At 42.8% G+C, this 17,605-nt stretch overlaps 1 protein-coding gene across 1 annotated transcript in view; it reads right to left on the reverse strand.

Moving 5' to 3' along the window:
* Nucleotides 1-4,942: 4,942 nt before the first annotated feature.
* The window catches only part of PRKG2 (protein kinase cGMP-dependent 2), a 35,253-nt gene continuing 22,590 nt past the window's right edge, over nt 4,943-17,605 (reverse strand). The window contains exons 9-18 of the mRNA XM_075751390.1: nt 11,841-11,939; nt 10,783-10,933; nt 10,125-10,261; nt 9,872-9,961; nt 9,477-9,618; nt 8,549-8,712; nt 7,739-7,861; nt 6,758-6,820; nt 5,882-5,948; nt 4,943-5,046 (exon numbers count right to left, since the gene is read on the reverse strand). Coding sequence (XP_075607505.1) covers nt 4,951-5,046; nt 5,882-5,948; nt 6,758-6,820; nt 7,739-7,861; nt 8,549-8,712; nt 9,477-9,618; nt 9,872-9,961; nt 10,125-10,261; nt 10,783-10,933; nt 11,841-11,939 — 1,132 coding nt within the window. The 3' untranslated portion in view covers nt 4,943-4,950. The remainder of the gene's footprint in view (nt 5,047-5,881; nt 5,949-6,757; nt 6,821-7,738; nt 7,862-8,548; nt 8,713-9,476; nt 9,619-9,871; nt 9,962-10,124; nt 10,262-10,782; nt 10,934-11,840; nt 11,940-17,605) is intronic.

The raw sequence follows: 17,605 nt of genomic DNA on the forward strand, positions 1-17,605 counted from the left end.
TAAGGGAGACTCGCCACACGTATTCCGTCTCAGACTCCTCCGGGTTCCTGGAATACTTTTCCTGCAACTTTGCTAATTCAGCAGGAGACCAGGGAATAGTGCGTACAGTAGTACGAACATCATCATCCCCCTCATTTGTAGTTTCAGTTTTAATCAGTGGTCGTATAGGCACAGGTTCTGGGGTAAGATCAAAATCTTCCACCGGTTCATCATTATCGTTATCATACCAGATGTCTCCATCCCATGTCTCGGGATCTGCACAGTGTATTAATTTGCGGATCTGTTTAGCCGAGACCGAGGATGGCATTTGATTCAGTAAAAGATTTAACTTTTCCTGCAGTTGTTTTTCTCGCCTTTCCGCTGAGGCTAATAGCATTTTAAGTTCCTTATTTTCTGTTTTTAAGCTTTGGTTTTCAATCACGAGGGCATCTACTCGTGTTCCAAATTTCTCACCTTTTTCCTTTTCAAAGGTTAATGAAGTTTTCAATACTTCATTTTCTGATTTCAGAGAGGCATATTCTACATCTGCAATTCGTTCGGGAGAAGGGGACTCTTTAATTTCCCTTTGTGCACAGGATAAACAAGCCCCCAACACTGCACAAACAATTCCTTTGCCTTTACCTTTTTTAATCTTTTGCTCACTTCTACACTGTTCTATCCTCTCTATCACTTTATCCTCATCTTTCCAAAATTTTTGGGCCCATTCTATTCCCGCTTGGGATGGTGCACACTTATATTTTTGCAGCAGTTTATCCATGGCAATCCTGTCCGTGACGCCAATTTTACTGTCGCGTGAAAGGGTACAAGTCTGATATGTGGCTGAGGGAGGCCCTCCCGTTGAGTCACGAGGTTCAGAAAGGACCCCCTTGCTTTCTAAACTCCTTCTCAGAGAGGAGCCTAGGTGCGGCTAGGTCCAGTCTTAGTCCCAGACTTGGTCAACGGTTTATGTCTAAAGGGTTACGTGTGTAGCCACTTATCAGAGTCAACGTTTGCCTGTCAGAGCCCCACTAAGGACTTTCACTGAAACAGTTTCGCAAAGTTGAAAAGAAAAAATAGGTAATTTATTGAAGCGACAGATATAAAAGTTCGGAATTGCCGTTGATAAATGCACTAACTGCAATGATTTTGAGCTCAAGTTAATAGTTCAGCGCTTTTGTTAATGATAGTTTTCCCGGGGTAACATCCGACATAATCGGAGGCGCAAGTCTTACCAAAGAGGCGTCCCTGCTTGGGGAGGAGAGAGGTCCAGGCCCGTCGACCCATCCGGATAGTTGGAGTTCTCGTCCTCAGAAAAGAGGATTCTAAATGCCAGATTTATACTTTTGGCGAGGTGGGACTAAGTCAGGTATTGTGTGTCGATTGGCCCTTAACAAGGCTTGTTGTGCAGTTGATCGGGGCTGGGGGGGGGAAGTGGCAGAGAACAAAGGCATTCAGTACAGAGGAGCGGTGGTCTGTTTAGTTTTACCAAAGTAACGTCAAGCTGTGAAGGCTCCCCCTCACCCCAGGCGTCACTTAGTTGATTAAGGAGCAGACCCGTCAGGCGCTGCATCTTGTTAAGATGAACAAATTGCTCATCTCCTGCCCCTGTTCAGGTCCAGTGCTTATCAGCGCAAGATAAGCAAGTTGCTCAATCCCTGCTCTCGCCCAGGCTGGACTCCCCCAGGGCCCCTTCTGCTGGGTCATAACGGCCCTGTATTCGGTACCAACAAGCCTGGATAAGTCTGGCACCCCACATTCTGTTAGGATTACAGCATGTTGCTTTTTTAGAATAGCACCAGACTATATCTTCCCATATACAATGCTGAGGAGAAAGTACCTTGCAGCTTTCTAACTCCCCACGGGAGGGCTAAGGGGTTATCACACTTCAAATGAGACTGCTGACTTGGAGAAAGGTAGTCAGTCCCCCAGGAAAATATCTGTTTCTGGTGCCCAAGTCAATGCACGCTGCGTGACTGGTGAGGCACAAGCTGAAGGAACTAGGACACAGCTACCTCTCCCTTTGTCCCCAGCAGGATGATGTGCCACAGAGGATACAGTTCAAGATAAGATCTGCATGTTTCTGTTGCTCTTCCTCTCAGTCAGGGAAGATGATCAGAACCACCCCTAAAGTGCTCAGCAGCCAGGCGCTACAGCAGTGTAACTGTACAACGTTGCTGCGTGCCGTTTTGCGTCCCATGAGGGTGGGTTTCAGCTTTCTTTTTCTGAAATGCTTTTTGCTTACCAAGACAGCATGGATAACAATCTTACTGGCAATGGACTTTGCTTCCCTAGTGACTAGCTAGACTATTCAGCAGCTGTGTCTCCTGCTATTAGCCCCGTAATTTAATTGGAATATTCATTCTGTCTTTTGCTGTTGCTGTCCTGCAGTTTGGTGTGGGTAACAGCTTTTGGCTCTGCAAGCACATCAGATAAGCTTTAAAATCACATTTGCTATGTCTCAGCTGCCACACATGGATGAAATACTGGCTAGTGATGTCTGTTACAATATTCCCTTGACTTCTGTGGATCAGGCATTCACCTTATTTCATTAGCTTTGTCCCAACTCCCACCAACCAGTGATGAACCACAGCATATCAGGAGTCACAATGAGCTCATATTTGGGAGTTCTGCCGAGGGATGCACCTGAACACTGTCCAGGTTTCAGCTGAGATAGAGTTAAGTTTTCATTCTAGTAGCGGGTACAGTGCTATGTTTTGCATTTAGTATGAGAATAATGTTGATAACACACCCATGCGTTTAGTTGTTGCTAGGTAGTTGTTGTGTCTACAATAAGTCAAGGACTTTTTAGCCTCTCACACTCTGCCAGGTGCACAAGAAACTGGGAGAGCACAGCCAGGACAGCTGAGGCAGACTGGCCAAAGGGATATTCCCTACCATATAATGTCATGCTCCATATATAACTGAGGAGGTTAGCTGGGAGGCAGATTCACTACTCGGAAACAGAGTGGGTGTCAGATTGTTTTATTTTCCTTTCGCATGTGGTGAGCAATTGCATTTATGCATCACTTGTATTATTATTGTTATTTTCTCTTCCTTTGTTATCCTCTTAAACTGTCTTTATCTCAACCCACAAGTGTGTTTCTCCATTCTCCTCCCCATTCCCTTTGCGGGGAGGAGTGAGCAAGCTGCTGCATGGTGCTTAACTGCCGGCTGAGGCTAAACCACAACAAAACTGATTAAATCTTGCTGTCTTACTGCTATCCCCAAAATAGACTCCCGGGCAATATTTGTGTGGCAAACAACAGATCATGGATTTGCAAGAAGATAATTACCCACCTTTTCTGTGGCTGGTGTGAAAGTCAATTTGCTCTGAACCTGTAAGTCCCTGTCTAGCATCATCTTGCACACAATGTACAGAAGAATGAGGCCCTCATCTCTTGCCCCTGATTACAAGCAGGTGACAAGAGCAGAGACTCTGAGTCTCAAGGGGAAAAGATGCTCCTGACTGCTTGATGGTTCCCTACTGGCCTAACCTACTGAGTAAATTGTGTTAGGTCTCAGAGTCCCTGTCCTCTCACCTGGAGGTGACTCAGGTTCCCAAGCCACAAGGACATAAAGGTTCAAGGACAACAGGTCACGACTGTGCATTATTATGGATGCGTTTAATTTCACATCTTCATATCTGCTCTGTGCACAACCTCCTCCTTGCTTTCTACCTTTGAGAGGAATTATCTGGTTTTACTGACGCTGCATTCTACCTCTTTAGCACTGCCTCCCCGCTCTCCCAAAACTGCACCACATGCAAAATAAGTTAATCAAATATGGTGCAAATCCATTTTCCTTGGCCTTTCACCTCATCAGATCTTACACACTTGAAGAGCACCATATCCATAGGAACCATTTATCTAAGTATGGACATGCAGCCACTTCAGTGGAGAGAAATGAAAATAGTAAACAGCGGTCTCTAATAGGCATAGTCAGGTGTGCACACCTGTCTGTATCTCTTGATTCACTCCTGCTTGCTTAGCCCTAGATCAAGAAGTAAAGAAAGAAGTAAATCAGCAATGCTCAAACCCCTGCCAGGAAACAAAATAACTGTGCTACAACATCCAAGCACAAGGAACTCAAGAGATACAGAGCACCAGTCTTATGCTGCCTTGCAAAAAAATGGGAAGGGAGGATGAATTTAGGGTAGCATGCTACTCTACAGTTGAGAAGACTGGCTTTAATTGTCTTGAGGGATAATCTTGAGGAAGCCAAATTGTCAAACTGTCAAAGATGTCTAAACACAGCTGTCTAGAAGGACTTTAAAAGTCACCAAGGGGCTTAAATCTCTCAGAACTTCAGCTCCCACTTTGTCAAATAAAGATAAAAGGTTTTCTTGCCACTACACCACAAGGTGCTTGGGCACCACAGCAGAAGAAAGTTGTGTCTGTTCAGAGAGAGTTTGCTGAGTTGTGGGAGGAGAAAGGGATCTCAGATGCTTTTCATTCCAAGTGAGACCTGTTAAATCTTGCCTGAAATCACAGGATTCTCTAAATGTCAGGACAGCTGTTTCCTCTCGTTGCAAAAAAATCTTACAGGCTTACACTCTTTCCCATTATGGGAAAAAGTGAAACACACAGCAGACTTAAGATAAAATGAAAAATAAATGCCTGTAGTGTCAGTTGTTGACAAATGCCACAGAGTTATTGGCTTCCAATACTCATTCACTCCGTATTAGCTATTGGTATTTCCAATGGCAAAACCATACATCCATCCATAGTGTTTGAAAATGCTCATAGAGACACAGTGTATAAAAAAAAACCCCTTCAGGTTACATCTGCTGACTGAATGCATGCCCTTGTTATAAACACACAGATTTTGGTGTATTATCCAAACAAGTTCTGGTTGCTGTACTGTCTTCAAGGAACATTGTGTTTCTCACAAACCTTGTGTAATTTATTTTAAGCAAGAGAGCAGGTTTAGAACTGATGCATATGAGTCTCTATAAATGTTCTGGAAGAAATATCAGAAATCCTTGTCCCAGCCTGAAAGTTCATCTGGAGGGGTTCCCTCTTCAGGTGGATAGCTGTCAAAGTAGCTGTAATCAGTTGGTCCAGACAACTAGGACATTAAAAACACAAACAAATGGTTGTTTCAGAAGGTAACGTTGGAAAATAGTCTCCATTGATTATGCATCATTTTTATTGCTACCAGTGGAGGAAGGAAAGGCTAGCATAATACGGATGACTTCTTTCAATGGATGCAATTCCGTGTTCTTTAAAAGACAATCCTCCAGTAATTAAATTGTACAACAGAACAATGGCATCAGCCTCCTTACACAAAAACAATCCTCAAATAATATCAAATCCTAGATTTCACCCAAAGCCCTATAAAGTCCGTAAGAATACCAGGCCACACTGCATACAATTTTGATTCGAATTTATTTAAGACCAAATCTACTCAAAGCAAATCTCTGAATTATTTTTTTGTTTGAAATTGAGTTCAAAGTGAGTTTCAAATTCTGTATCCTCAATATTTTTTCATTTTAGGGCAAAGCCAAATGGGCTATTTAAAACAGGAAGCTTATCCAAGGATGCGCTGTAACTCAATAAGAAAATACAGGGATTAGTACTCTGCACAGTAATGTGAACAGTGCATCTTAATAATATGCCCAGTACAGAGGAAAATATGTTTTTTTCAGTATTTGTTTCTGACCAAACACCATTTATTCTAGTAATGGCAAAAATCTAATGCAAAGTACACAGGCAGAATAATATTTTCATTATTTAATTTATGTATTGCTTGCTGTCTTTCATTTGATTTTCACTAAAAATGGCAAGCTATAATAATTCAAATGCATCTTTGAGAAATTTTGCTTTTGCCATCAGTTGTTTCTTTGTAGCCAAGCACCTATATATTAGTAAAGCATTATGATATTGAAAGCCAAAGCCAATACCTCTCTTTTTAAAGGCGACGTTAATTTCCTCACTTTCAAACCATCCCAGTTAAAACCACTCAACCACCTGATTAAAAAGAAATGAGAGAAAGACAGATTTTTTTCTGTCATTATACTAGTAACAGCTGAAAAACATGTGAACTCAGGCTAGAAGACATTTTTCATGACAACTTCTGTCCATGTGACAACACAGTTTTTAGGATGAGGAAAGTTGAGTACTGTCATATTGCCATACAAGGGAGTGGTAGCAGGGGGAGCTTCAGAACCAGCAGATACACTGAATCGCCTCTGTATAGAAGTGCCAAAGTGACAGGTAGGTTAATATATGTGTAAGCACAGCCAAAGATGTATGTGGCCATTTGGAATGCCACCTTCTTTTAACAGCATGAGAGAGACAAGCAGAAAAGTTAAAGCACTTCTTTTCCCAAGCACAAACTGCAAGGCTTAGAAACAACTCAGATGAAAAAGCAGGAAATGTTTAATCCACAGATGCTTAATGCTTCTTCATTAGAAGAAAGAGGACAGAACTCTAATATTGCTCTGGAGCTCTTAACTACCATTCTTAAAAAGCATCAGTTTAAGTGGTGGGAGTTCTGAAAGGCAGATGCTGAATTGGCATCGATTTCTCTGAGAACTGAATTAAACTTGTACATCAGCAACCTGTGACAAAACCAGTAAACAACAAGATGTTTCTAGATAATCATTTGAAGGATTTATGTTTATATAGTTGCTTGCTGTAGTCACAAATATACTCAATAGCAACAGAGATCGCTCTTATGCAATCTGCCTGGAAGTGCCTGGAGCTTTATGGGTTTACCAGACTGGGTTCTAAAAATTAACCCCCACATTTTCTTCTTGGCAGTCTGTTTCACTTACCTGTGCTTCTTGATGTCATTAATTCCATTCCTCAGATTGCCTAATCTTTCTGTAGGGTTTTGCCTTAAAAAGAATAAGGATAAGAATTTAAGAAATATTGTTATTTTTTTAAAAGAGCATTTATAGGTCCCAACTGCTTGCATTTAATGATTACACAGGGATGGAGCTTACATACAGTATGTGGTCTCATAAGGACACGCAATGAGGTGTTTCTCACTGCTCCTTTCTTTTGAGGACGGAGAACCATTCCAGGAAGCCAAAATAGTGTCACTCTGCTGTAAGAAGCAGCAGAGAGAAATCTAACGGTTGAATTTTACTTGTACATCTTTTTTTTTCTTGGCCAGCAGGTCTCATCATGGGTTACAAAGGAGGCAGATGAAAATTTGCAGCTACAAAGATCCTTTCAATCATGCTGCACAAACACAATGTATACTCTTCCTAGTGCCATGGATGACCTCTCACTGGAGCTGGGAGTTCAAAGACAGCAGTGTCACCAGCCACACATTGTGCATACCACTATGCACTAATGCTTGTGAGTTATGCTGGCCCTTTAGAAACACCACCTTTTTTGCATGTTTTTGAGGGGGCTTAAGTCAGTCTTTAAGTGCCCTACATTTTCTGTAAGAGCCATATGTCTATGTAATTTTGGAAGCATTTTTTAAAAATGTTGCATTTGATAATAAAATTATATTCTTTAGCTCTTTCCTAGGCTTACACTTCATAAATTTTCCCTAAGATGTGTTTCAGAAAAAATTCACAGCTACAGAGAAAGCCTAGAGCCTGCATCATAGATGATACCACTGCAGACTAAGAGGTGTGACACACACTCAGAAGCACGCATGCATACTGTATATAATCAGAACACACTATGCTAGTCATAACAGTTTTAAATGAAGTTGTCAGGAATTCAACACTGTAGTCTGGATCTTAAATGGCTCAATCTGTCTACACCCAGGCTCTGACACAAACTGCCCCTCCTACCTGCAGAGCCTGCGTATCAAATCTTCAGGCCGCCTTGTTATTATTTTAGGAAAATCCAGCTTTTCAATGCCTTTGAGAATCAAATTATATGTCATCATTTGATCAGCCCCAGAGAATGGTGGACTAGAAAAAGAAAGCAACAGTGATAAATGGAATGGCTGGCAAGAACAGATGTGGCCATTTCTCATCAAAGCAAATATTTGAGAATATGGACCCTTCCCCCCCTTCCTAGTTTTACAACCTTCAACCTTTCAGTGTGTTTAAGGCATTAGAAAGGTTTGAAGCTGAGAAGCTGCCTGTAGGTATGAGGGAAAATGCATGATCATATGTGTCCCTCTTAAGGTAGCGCTGCCTCTAGCCTAACTCGGAGCACCTTACATGTTTTTATACCGTTGACCATTCACAAAGAGCTGTCATTAAACTGTGCATGGAGGCAAACAACAAGCCCTGCTTACAGTTCACTCACCCCACTATACTCTGGCACGCACTAAAGGGGAAAAGGACAATCTGTTGTCAACTGTTCCTCACGGGAAACCTTATCATCAGTTAAAGGTGCTCTGCACCAGCCACTTATAGCCAGTGTCTGGCCCTTTCTTGGATGGATAAACCAGAATTAAGAATATGTCCCACGCATTGTCTGTGGTGGTTCTGAAATGATGGAAGATATGCATAAGAGACAAAAAGAAATATCATTTTGCAAGTCCTTCCTGTGTACTTATGGGAAAAAACCCAAACTGTTTATTTTAAAACTAACCTTGAAAACATTTCTAAAACCAAACAAAGTAAGAACTTGGAGTATGAGGCACTTACCTGCCAGTAAGGAGCTCATACACAAGAATCCCAAGGGACCAAAAATCCACACTGAAGTCATGGCCTTTACTCAGAATGACTTCAGGGGCAACATACTCAGGTGTTCCACAAAACGTCCATGTTTTCTGCCCTGATCCGATCTTCTTTGCAAATCCAAAATCAACCTGATCAAAAATCAACATATGCTGTATAATGCAGAGATGTTTTGCACTGGGAAACCTTAAATTCTTAACTGCTTCCTCACCGCCTGCATAGATCTCAAGAGTTGCCAGTTTACAGCTAAAACAATTACACAGTGTTGCTGTGAAGGAGAAAGAAGTAATTCCACTGGATCACCGAATTCTGTAGAACAGATCTATTTATTCTCACAAGTAATTTCCTGAATTATTTTCCTTTTGGATAGAACAACCCATGCTTTCCTTGAGGACAAGAGATTGACAGCCCATGTAAAACAGTGGGTTGGTCATTGTCCTCAGAGTGCACATTTCAAGCCCTTTGAAGGGTATTCTCTTTCACTTTTCCCAGTCACAGTCAAGTATGGCAGGAGCTCTTCACTATGTTCCCTCTCTACAGAGACAACATAGAAGATCTGATTGCTTGAGGATGGACAGGGAGGCAATTCTGCACCTGGGAAATGTGGTTCTTGCCTTTACATTAGAGTTGACTGCTGGGAAAAATTATTTTTGCTGTTTATACTGTGACATGAGCTCTCAGAGGCTGCAAATCCTCTGTCTGTGGTTTGCTATGGCTTTGCAATGCCTTTGTTTCTCACTGTGCAATGAGGAGCTTGCCCTCTTTACTGAAGCTTAAGGGTTCTTAAACTCTGGGATCCTGGTACTATAGTTACATGCTGTCTATTTATATCCTCCCTGCAAGGAAACAGGATGCAGGCACAAAAGGATAACATTACAAAAGGATTACATCCTACCAGTTTTATATATCCTTCGGCATCCAAAATCAAATTTTCTGGCTTCAGGTCTCTGTAGATAATTCCTATGTGATGTAGATAGTCAAAAGCCTCTGTCACACACCCAACACAGAACTTGGTAGTGGCTTCATCAAAGCTACCTCTGGAACAAAAATAATCACTATCCTTGCAGATAATTCACTTCTAAAAATGCCTTGCTCATTAACCAGATAACATATAACACCCAGAATATTAACAACTTTTTTTGCACTGACATTCATTACATCACTCATGTAGTTAAAAACTGAAACAAACATCTTTTCATCGGACAGCCCTTGAATACAGAACCTATTCAGTGGACATATGGAGCTGACTGGCGATTTTAAAGGACAACATTCCACTTTGTTTGCTGTTACCTGTCTCTCAGCAAGCTCCACAACTCCCCTCCAAGGCAAGCCTCCAGAAGCATGTATACGTACTTACTATCTTTGAACGTGCGATAAAGTCTGTGGAGACAAATGGCAGCAATTTAGGAAAAGCAAAATAAAATGAGAGACTTGCAATGTCTTTTCTCCAGAACTCATATATATGCCAAACCTCATCCTTAATAATGCTGTCCAGTGGGTCAACTGGGAGTCAGCTTTCAAGGAAACCTTATGGTCAACTTACTTTACAATGAATGGAGAACATATCTGCTCGAGGATTTTCTTCTCAGAATAGATATGCTCTTGTTGTTTGGTGTCCACTATGTGTTTCTTCTTTATACATTTCATAGCAAAAGCCATGTTCTCATTTTTCACTTTAACCTGTGAATAAAAATGATGAGTACATGTGAGGCAAGGAAAGGATGTTTTACCAATCTGTTCTCAATAGGTACACTGATAACCATCTTTTTCAACACAGCACTGAAATTGATGACTGCAACGAGGGACAAATTACAGATTTTTCTGCAGACTGTTCTGTATAATTTTAAGTCAAGCATCAGGTCTCCTTAGTTCCCACTCGTAAAATGAAAAGAAATGTTCCCTGGGTTCATTTTATGTATAAAAAATATTAGCAGTTTGGATAGGTACCATATTTTACAATGAGTTTATACCTCAGCAGGTCCTAATTTCAATTTAAGATTTCTAGACACTAGCATAGCAAAAAAAGAACAAAAAGCAGTTGCAGTTTATGAAGAATGTTTACAAATTATTTTGCATTACACTGAAATATTATCCAATATGTAATAAAAAGATGGAAGTTAAAACAGGGCTTCCAGGAAACCAAGACGTAACTTTCATCTAAGACAGAGAGCTACTTGAATATGTTTAAAACAAACCCTTACAAGCTCAACCCTTCCGAACCCACCAACACCCAGAGTTGTGACAACTTCTAAATTCCGGAATGGGGAAGGCGGGAACTGGGCTACTTTCTCCTTCAGCTCCATCATCTCCAAAGACACCGCTTTGGTCAACTGTCCACAGAAAGATCGCCCTCTGCAATAAGAAAATTAACATACGTTAGTGCTTTTCTTGCCAGAAACTTGTATCACAGTACTCTAAAGTCCTATTAAAAAAAGCCCCACAAAAAAGCCTTGTTATTTTCTTACAGACTATTAATTGTATTTTATGCAGAAGCACTTTCTTTCTGGACATCCTATGGGAGTAAATTAGAAGCAAAATGCTACTGAAGTTCACTGAGTACAATCAATGGTATTTTTATCCAGAGCCGATCCATGGTGAGTTCCTAATTATGCATTCAGCTGCAAAACTTTGAGCACTCCAAGCCGGAGAACAAATTTCTGAAGGACTGTGTACCATTTCCTGTAGAATGATTAGAGATAAAAACGCTGCAGTATTTCTAAACAGAAATAAAACATACACTGCTAATCTTCCAATCGTGCTCAGGTTGAAACCAGAGGCAGATAAACTAAAAGTGCGGTCCACAGCTAAAAGCAAACTCTTTAACAGCAGCAGTGCTACACTGAAACAATAAAAATAAATGATTTATCTCTGTTTATTTCTATTTGAAATGGCAATTAGTCTTTTGTACAGTAATACTGTTTCATTAACTCACTTGGGAGTTAAAGTTGACCTTTAGGGGTTTTACCAGTCAAAGTATTTACTATCATAACGCAAAAAAATATTTGAGCACACTTTTACTTCTTTTCTGTGCTCAGTTTTCTTGGAATAGAGTCGATTCTCAGTTGGAAGTCAATATACTAAGATTCTAATTTGGTTTCAGAAAAAAAATTTCTTGGACTCCATAAGCATATCCAGACAGTTTTATTATAGTGATTGGAGCCTATCTCCATCAACTACCATCCACAATTTCACTTACATAACTCTTATTCTTTTTCATGATTAGCTACTAAAGATGTGCTTAACAAATGATCTGACTTACTTTGCATGTCGCTTTTCATCAGCCCGGGCCAGATTAGCCACATAACCTTCAAGGTAAGTTTGGAGCTCCTCATAAGTTCCAACAGTTTGATTAAATGTCCTAAAAACATGAATGAAACAGTATAAACTACTAATACAGTGGAAAGAGAAAGTAACTGCTGCTGCACCAAGGCTTTACATTGCCTTTAAGTCATGACCCAGACTGAGCTTTACACTATCAGTTTGACAGTGCAGATTTTAAGAGCTTTGAAGAGAGAGTAACCAGCTGAAGTACCAAACTTGGTTTCCCAGAGAGTAGGGGGACAAAGTGCCTGATCTCCTCAGGTCATTTCATTTTATGTTTAAATGATTCGGAGCAGGCTGGGTGTACTTTGCCTCCCACACACTATGGTTAAGTGTGGTTCCACCACCCCTACCACAGCAACCACCTTGGCATGAACCCAGGCTATCAAGTCCTTCTGTCCCAATGCATAGAGCCTTTGTTATACAGTGCAATAGCTTTTGAGATCACCTCTCTTACCTCACAGGTGAGCAAAGGCACTGTGGGAAGAATAGACTAGTTCAGTTGAAAGGGACCTACAGCAATCACCTAGCCCCCAACTGCCTGACCACTTCAGGGCTGACCAAAAGTTAAAGCATGTTACTAAGGGCATTGTCCAAATGCCTCTTAAACACTGACAGGGATGGGGCTCTCTAGGAAGCGTGTTCCAGTGTTTGGCCACCCTCTTGGTAAAGAAATGCTTCCTAATGTCCAATCTAAACCTTCTCTGGCACAGCTCTGAACCATTCCCATGTGTCCCATCACTGGATACCAGGAAGAAGGGATGAGAACCTCCCTCTCCACTTCCCCTCCTCAGGAAGCTGCAGAGAGCAATGAGGTCACCCCTCAGCCTCCTTGTCTCCAAACTAGATAACCCCAAAGTCTTTAGCTGCTTGTCATAGGACATTCCTTCCAGTTCTTTTACCAGCTTTGTTGCCCTCCTCTGGACACATTCAAGGACCTTAAGAGCCTTCTTAAATTGTGGGGCCCAGCACTGCACACTACTCAAAGTGACACCGCACCAATGCTGAATACAGCAGAATAATCTCCTCTTTTGACCGACTGATTATAGCGTGTGTTTGATGCACCGCAGGATGTGGTTTGCTCTCTTGGCTGCCAGGGCACACTGCTGACTCATACTGAGCTGCTGTCAACCAGCACCCCCAGATCCCTTCCTGCAGGGCTGCTCTCCAGCCACTCCTCTCCCAAGTTATACTTCTGCCTGGTGTTACTCCATCCTTGGTTCAGAATCCAGTATTTTGACTTGTTAAATTTCGTCCCGTCAATCATTGCCTGATGCTCCAGTCTATCTCAATGCTTCTGCAAGGCCTCTCATCCCTCAAAAGAGTCAACAGCACTTCCCAGTTTGGTATCATCAGCAAACTTGCTAATGGTGCATTCAACACCTGCATCCAGATCGTTGATCACAGAATCACACAGTCACAGAATGGTAGGAGTTGGAAGGGATCTCTGGCGATCATCTAGTCCAAGCCCCCTGCTAATGCAGGATCACCTAGAGCAGGTTGCACAGGATCACACGTAGGCAAGTTTCGACTATCTAAAGAGAAGAAGAATCCACAACCTCTCTGGGCAACCTGTTCCAGTGCTCTGTCACTCTCAAAGTAAAGAAGTTTTTCCTCATATTGAGATGGAACTTCCTGTCTTCCAGTTTGTGCCCATTGCCCCTTGTCCTGACCCTGGGCACCACTGAAAAGAGTCTGGCCCTGGTCTCTTGACATACCACCCTTTAGATATCTATAAACATTGATAAGATCCCCTCTCAGTCTTCCCTTCTCCAGGCTAAACAGACCCAGCTCTCTCAGCCTTTCCTCATAGGAGAGATGCTCCAGTCCCCTAATCATCCTCATAGCCCTCTGCTGGACTATCTCCACTAGTTCCCTGTCTTTCTTGAACTGAGGACCCAAGAACTGGACACAGTACTCCACACGTGGCCTCACCAGGGCAGAGTAGAGGGGGACTTGCTGGCCACACTCTTTTTAATGCACCCCAGGATACCATTGGCCTTCTTGGCCATGAGGGAACATTGCTGCCTCATGGAGAGCTTGTTGCCCACCAGGACTCCCAGGTCCTTCTCCGCAGAGCTGCTTCCCAGCAGGTCATGTACTGGTGCTTGGGATAAGTCATCTCCAGGTGTAGGATTGCTGAATTTCATTAGGTTCCGCTTCGCCCAACTCTCTAGCCTGTCCAGGTCTTGCTGAATGGCAGCACAGCCTTCTGGTGTATCAGCCACTCCTCCCAGTTTTGTATTGTCAGCAAACTTGCTGAGGGTACACTCTGTCCCTTCATCCAGGTCATTGATGAATATGTTGAATAAGACTGGACCCAGTACTGACCCCTGGGGCACATCGCTAGCTACAGGCCTCCAACTAGACTCTGCACCACTTATCACAACCCTCCTGAGCTCTTCCTTTGAGCCAGTTCTCATTCCACCTCACTGTGCACTCATCTAACCCACACTTCCTAAGGTTAACTGTGAGAATGTTATGGGAGACAGTGTCAAAAGCCTTGCTGAAGTCAAGGTAGACAACATCCACTGCTCTGCCCTCATCCACTCAGCCACTCATGCCAGCATAGAAGGCTGTCAGATTGGTCAGGCATGATTTCCCCTCGGTGCATTCATGTTGACCACTCCCGATAACCTTCTTTTCCTCCACATGGTTAGCGATTACCTCCAGAATGAGCTGCTCCATCACTTTTCCAGGGATAGAAGTGAGGCTGACTGCCCTGTAGTTTCCTGGGTCCTCCTTCTTGCCCTTTTTGAAGACCGGAGAGACATTGGCTTTCCTCCAGCCTGCATGCAGCTCTCCTGTTCTCTCCTGTTTATATTGATAAATATATTGAACAGAACTGGCTGCAGAATTGAACCCTGAGGAATACCACTAGACACCAGCCGCCAGTCAGATGTAGCCCCATTCACTACAACCCTTTGAGCCCTGTTTCGTAGCCAGTTCTTCACCCAGCGCCCCATGAACCTGCTTATCTCACAGTTGGACAACTTGTCCAGAAGGAAGCTGTGAGGGATATTATCAAAAGCTTTTCTAAAATCCAGAAAAACTACATCCACTGGCTTCCCTTCATCCACTAGGCAGGTGACCATAGAAGGATATTGTTAGTTAAACAGGACTTTCCCTTTGTGAACCTATGTTGACTGTGCCTGGTGATTGCATTATTCTTTAAATGCCTTTCAAGATTACCCAGGATGATCTTCTCCATAATTTTTCCAGGAATTGAGGTTAGATTAACAGGTCTGTAGCTCCCTGGGTCTTGCCTCACGCCTTTCTTGTAAATTGGAATAACATGGGCTATTCTCCATTCAGGAGGGACTTCCCCAGATTCCCAAGACATTGGTAGATGATCAAGAGGGATCCTGCCATAACATCCACCAAGTTCTTCAGTACTCTGGGATAAATCCCATCAGGCCCCATGGACTTGTGAACATTCAGCTGATACAGCTGGTCCCTTACAGTTTCAGTGTCCACAAATGGAAAGTCACTGTTCCCACACTTGTGGTCCTCCATCTCAGTGGACCAGGCAGCTCAAGGTCTATCAATACTGCTAAATAGTGAGGCAAAAAGAGCATTGAAAGCCTCTGCTTTTTCTTCATCCATATTAGTCAGGTGACCATCTTCTACAAGTACCAATCCAATGTTTTCTTTAGATCTCTTGCTGTTAACATATTTTAAAAAGGCCTTCTTGTTAACTGTCACAACACTGGCCAGTTTCAACTATATTTGAGCTTTGGCCTTTTGTGTCTTTTCCTTGCATATAAAAACTACAGCTCTGTAATCTTCCTGTGAAGCCTGACCTTGCTTCCAGAGATCACACAATTTCTTTTTCCTCTTCAGCTCCATGACGAGTTCCCCATTCAGCCCAGCTGATCTTCTCCCTGCTTGCTTGACAGTGTGATTGCCTGCTTCTGTGCTTCTAAAAGATGGTTCTTAAAGACTGACCAGCAATTGTGGACTCCTAAGCCCTCAGAAGCAGATTCCCAGGGTAGTCTGTTAAATAGCTCCCTGAATAGCTGTAAGTTTGCTTTCTTGAAATCCAGGGTAGAAACTCTGCTTTTTTATTACATCAAAAATTTTAAACTCAACCATTTCATGATCATTGTGGCTAAGACAGCCACCTACCATCACATCCCCATGAGTCCTTCTCCATTCACAAATAGCCTGTCTACACATCTTTCCTAGATCTTTCTTTCCTCATCTTTCACTGAGTACTTGTCACAAGAATTTATCTCCTACAAACTTTTGAAAACATGCTTGTCACAGCAGTCTCATATTCCCAGTTAATGCCTAGGACATTGAAATCTCCCATAAGGACAAGGGCAGTCGATCCAGAAATTTCTCCTAATTGCCTACAGAATAATTCATCAGTGCTTACATTCTGGCTGGGTGATTGGTAGTAGACACCTGCTACAACATCTCCTTTGTTTTCCATCGCCCAATCCGCATCCAGAGGCTGTCAACCACATCATCACTAACTATAAGGTCTGTACAATCAAACCTCTCCCTTACGTATAGTGCAACACCTCCACCTCACCTGCCCTGTCTATCCCTCCTGAAGAGCCTGTAGCCCTCCATCCCAGCACTCCAATCATGGGACTCATTCTACCAAGTACCATTCAGTAGTACCAGTGATATCGTAGCTCTGGGAGCTGACCAATGCTTCCAGTTCATCCTTTTCGCTTCTCATACTGCATGCACTGGTGTACAAGCATTTCAGCTCCATGCTCCCAGGAGCAGTGTAAATGATCCCACTAGTATTGCCACCGTCTGGCGATGCCATGACAACCCTTGGTTTACCTACTGCAATCCTGTTGGTATCCCCTTCCCCTAGACTGCACCAGCTCCGGCATGCTTCTCTGCAACCTATTTAAACAAGCTAAAGAAGAGAAGAGGAAAATGCATTCACAGCCCAAGATGCCGTTTCCTGGTTTAGAATCTTAGCCCTCAGTAGGAGCTCTTGTGGGATTCAGGACAAAGAGGTTAGTAGCTGTGCACATTCCAAGTAAGCATCCTTACAGCTAGCCCTGAGCTGTTTCACTTTCTACTGGGAGCTTCCTTGCTTATATCTTTCATGTGCTCTGTTTTTTTCCACCTTAGGAAGTGTAAAATTGGCCTCTACCTGACAAAACTAGGAATTAGGCTGCATGTAAAGTATACAAGTCCATGGGACCTGACGACTTTTATCCACGGGTCTTGAGGGAACTCGAGGATGAAGTGCCAGGCCACTCGCCATCATATTTGAGAAGTCCTGGCTGTCTGGCGCAGTTCCCACTGACTGGAAGAGGGGGAACATAACCCCCATTTTTAAGAAGGAAAAAAAGGAAGACTCAGGGAACTACAGGCCGGTCAGTCTCACCTCCATGCCTGGCAAGATTATGGAGCAGATCCTCCTGGAGACTATGCTCAGGCACATGGAAAATAAGGAGGTGATTGGTGACAGCCAACACGGCTTCAGTAAGGGCAAATTGTGCCTGACAAATTTGGTGGCCTTTTATGATGGGGTTACAGTGTTGGTGGATAAGGGAAGGGCAACTGGTGTCATCTACCTGGACTTGTGCAAGGCATTTGACAATTGTCCCGCATGACATCCTTGTGTCTAAATTGGAGTGGATAAGGAATTGGCTGGACAGTTGCACTCAAGGAGTTGTGGTCAATGGCTCAATGTCCAAGTGGAGATCAGTGACAAGTGGTGTTCCT

This window comes from Balearica regulorum, chromosome 4, assembly GCF_011004875.1.
Source record: "Balearica regulorum gibbericeps isolate bBalReg1 chromosome 4, bBalReg1.pri, whole genome shotgun sequence".
In the NCBI taxonomy this organism is placed as follows: domain Eukaryota; kingdom Metazoa; phylum Chordata; class Aves; order Gruiformes; family Gruidae; genus Balearica; species Balearica regulorum.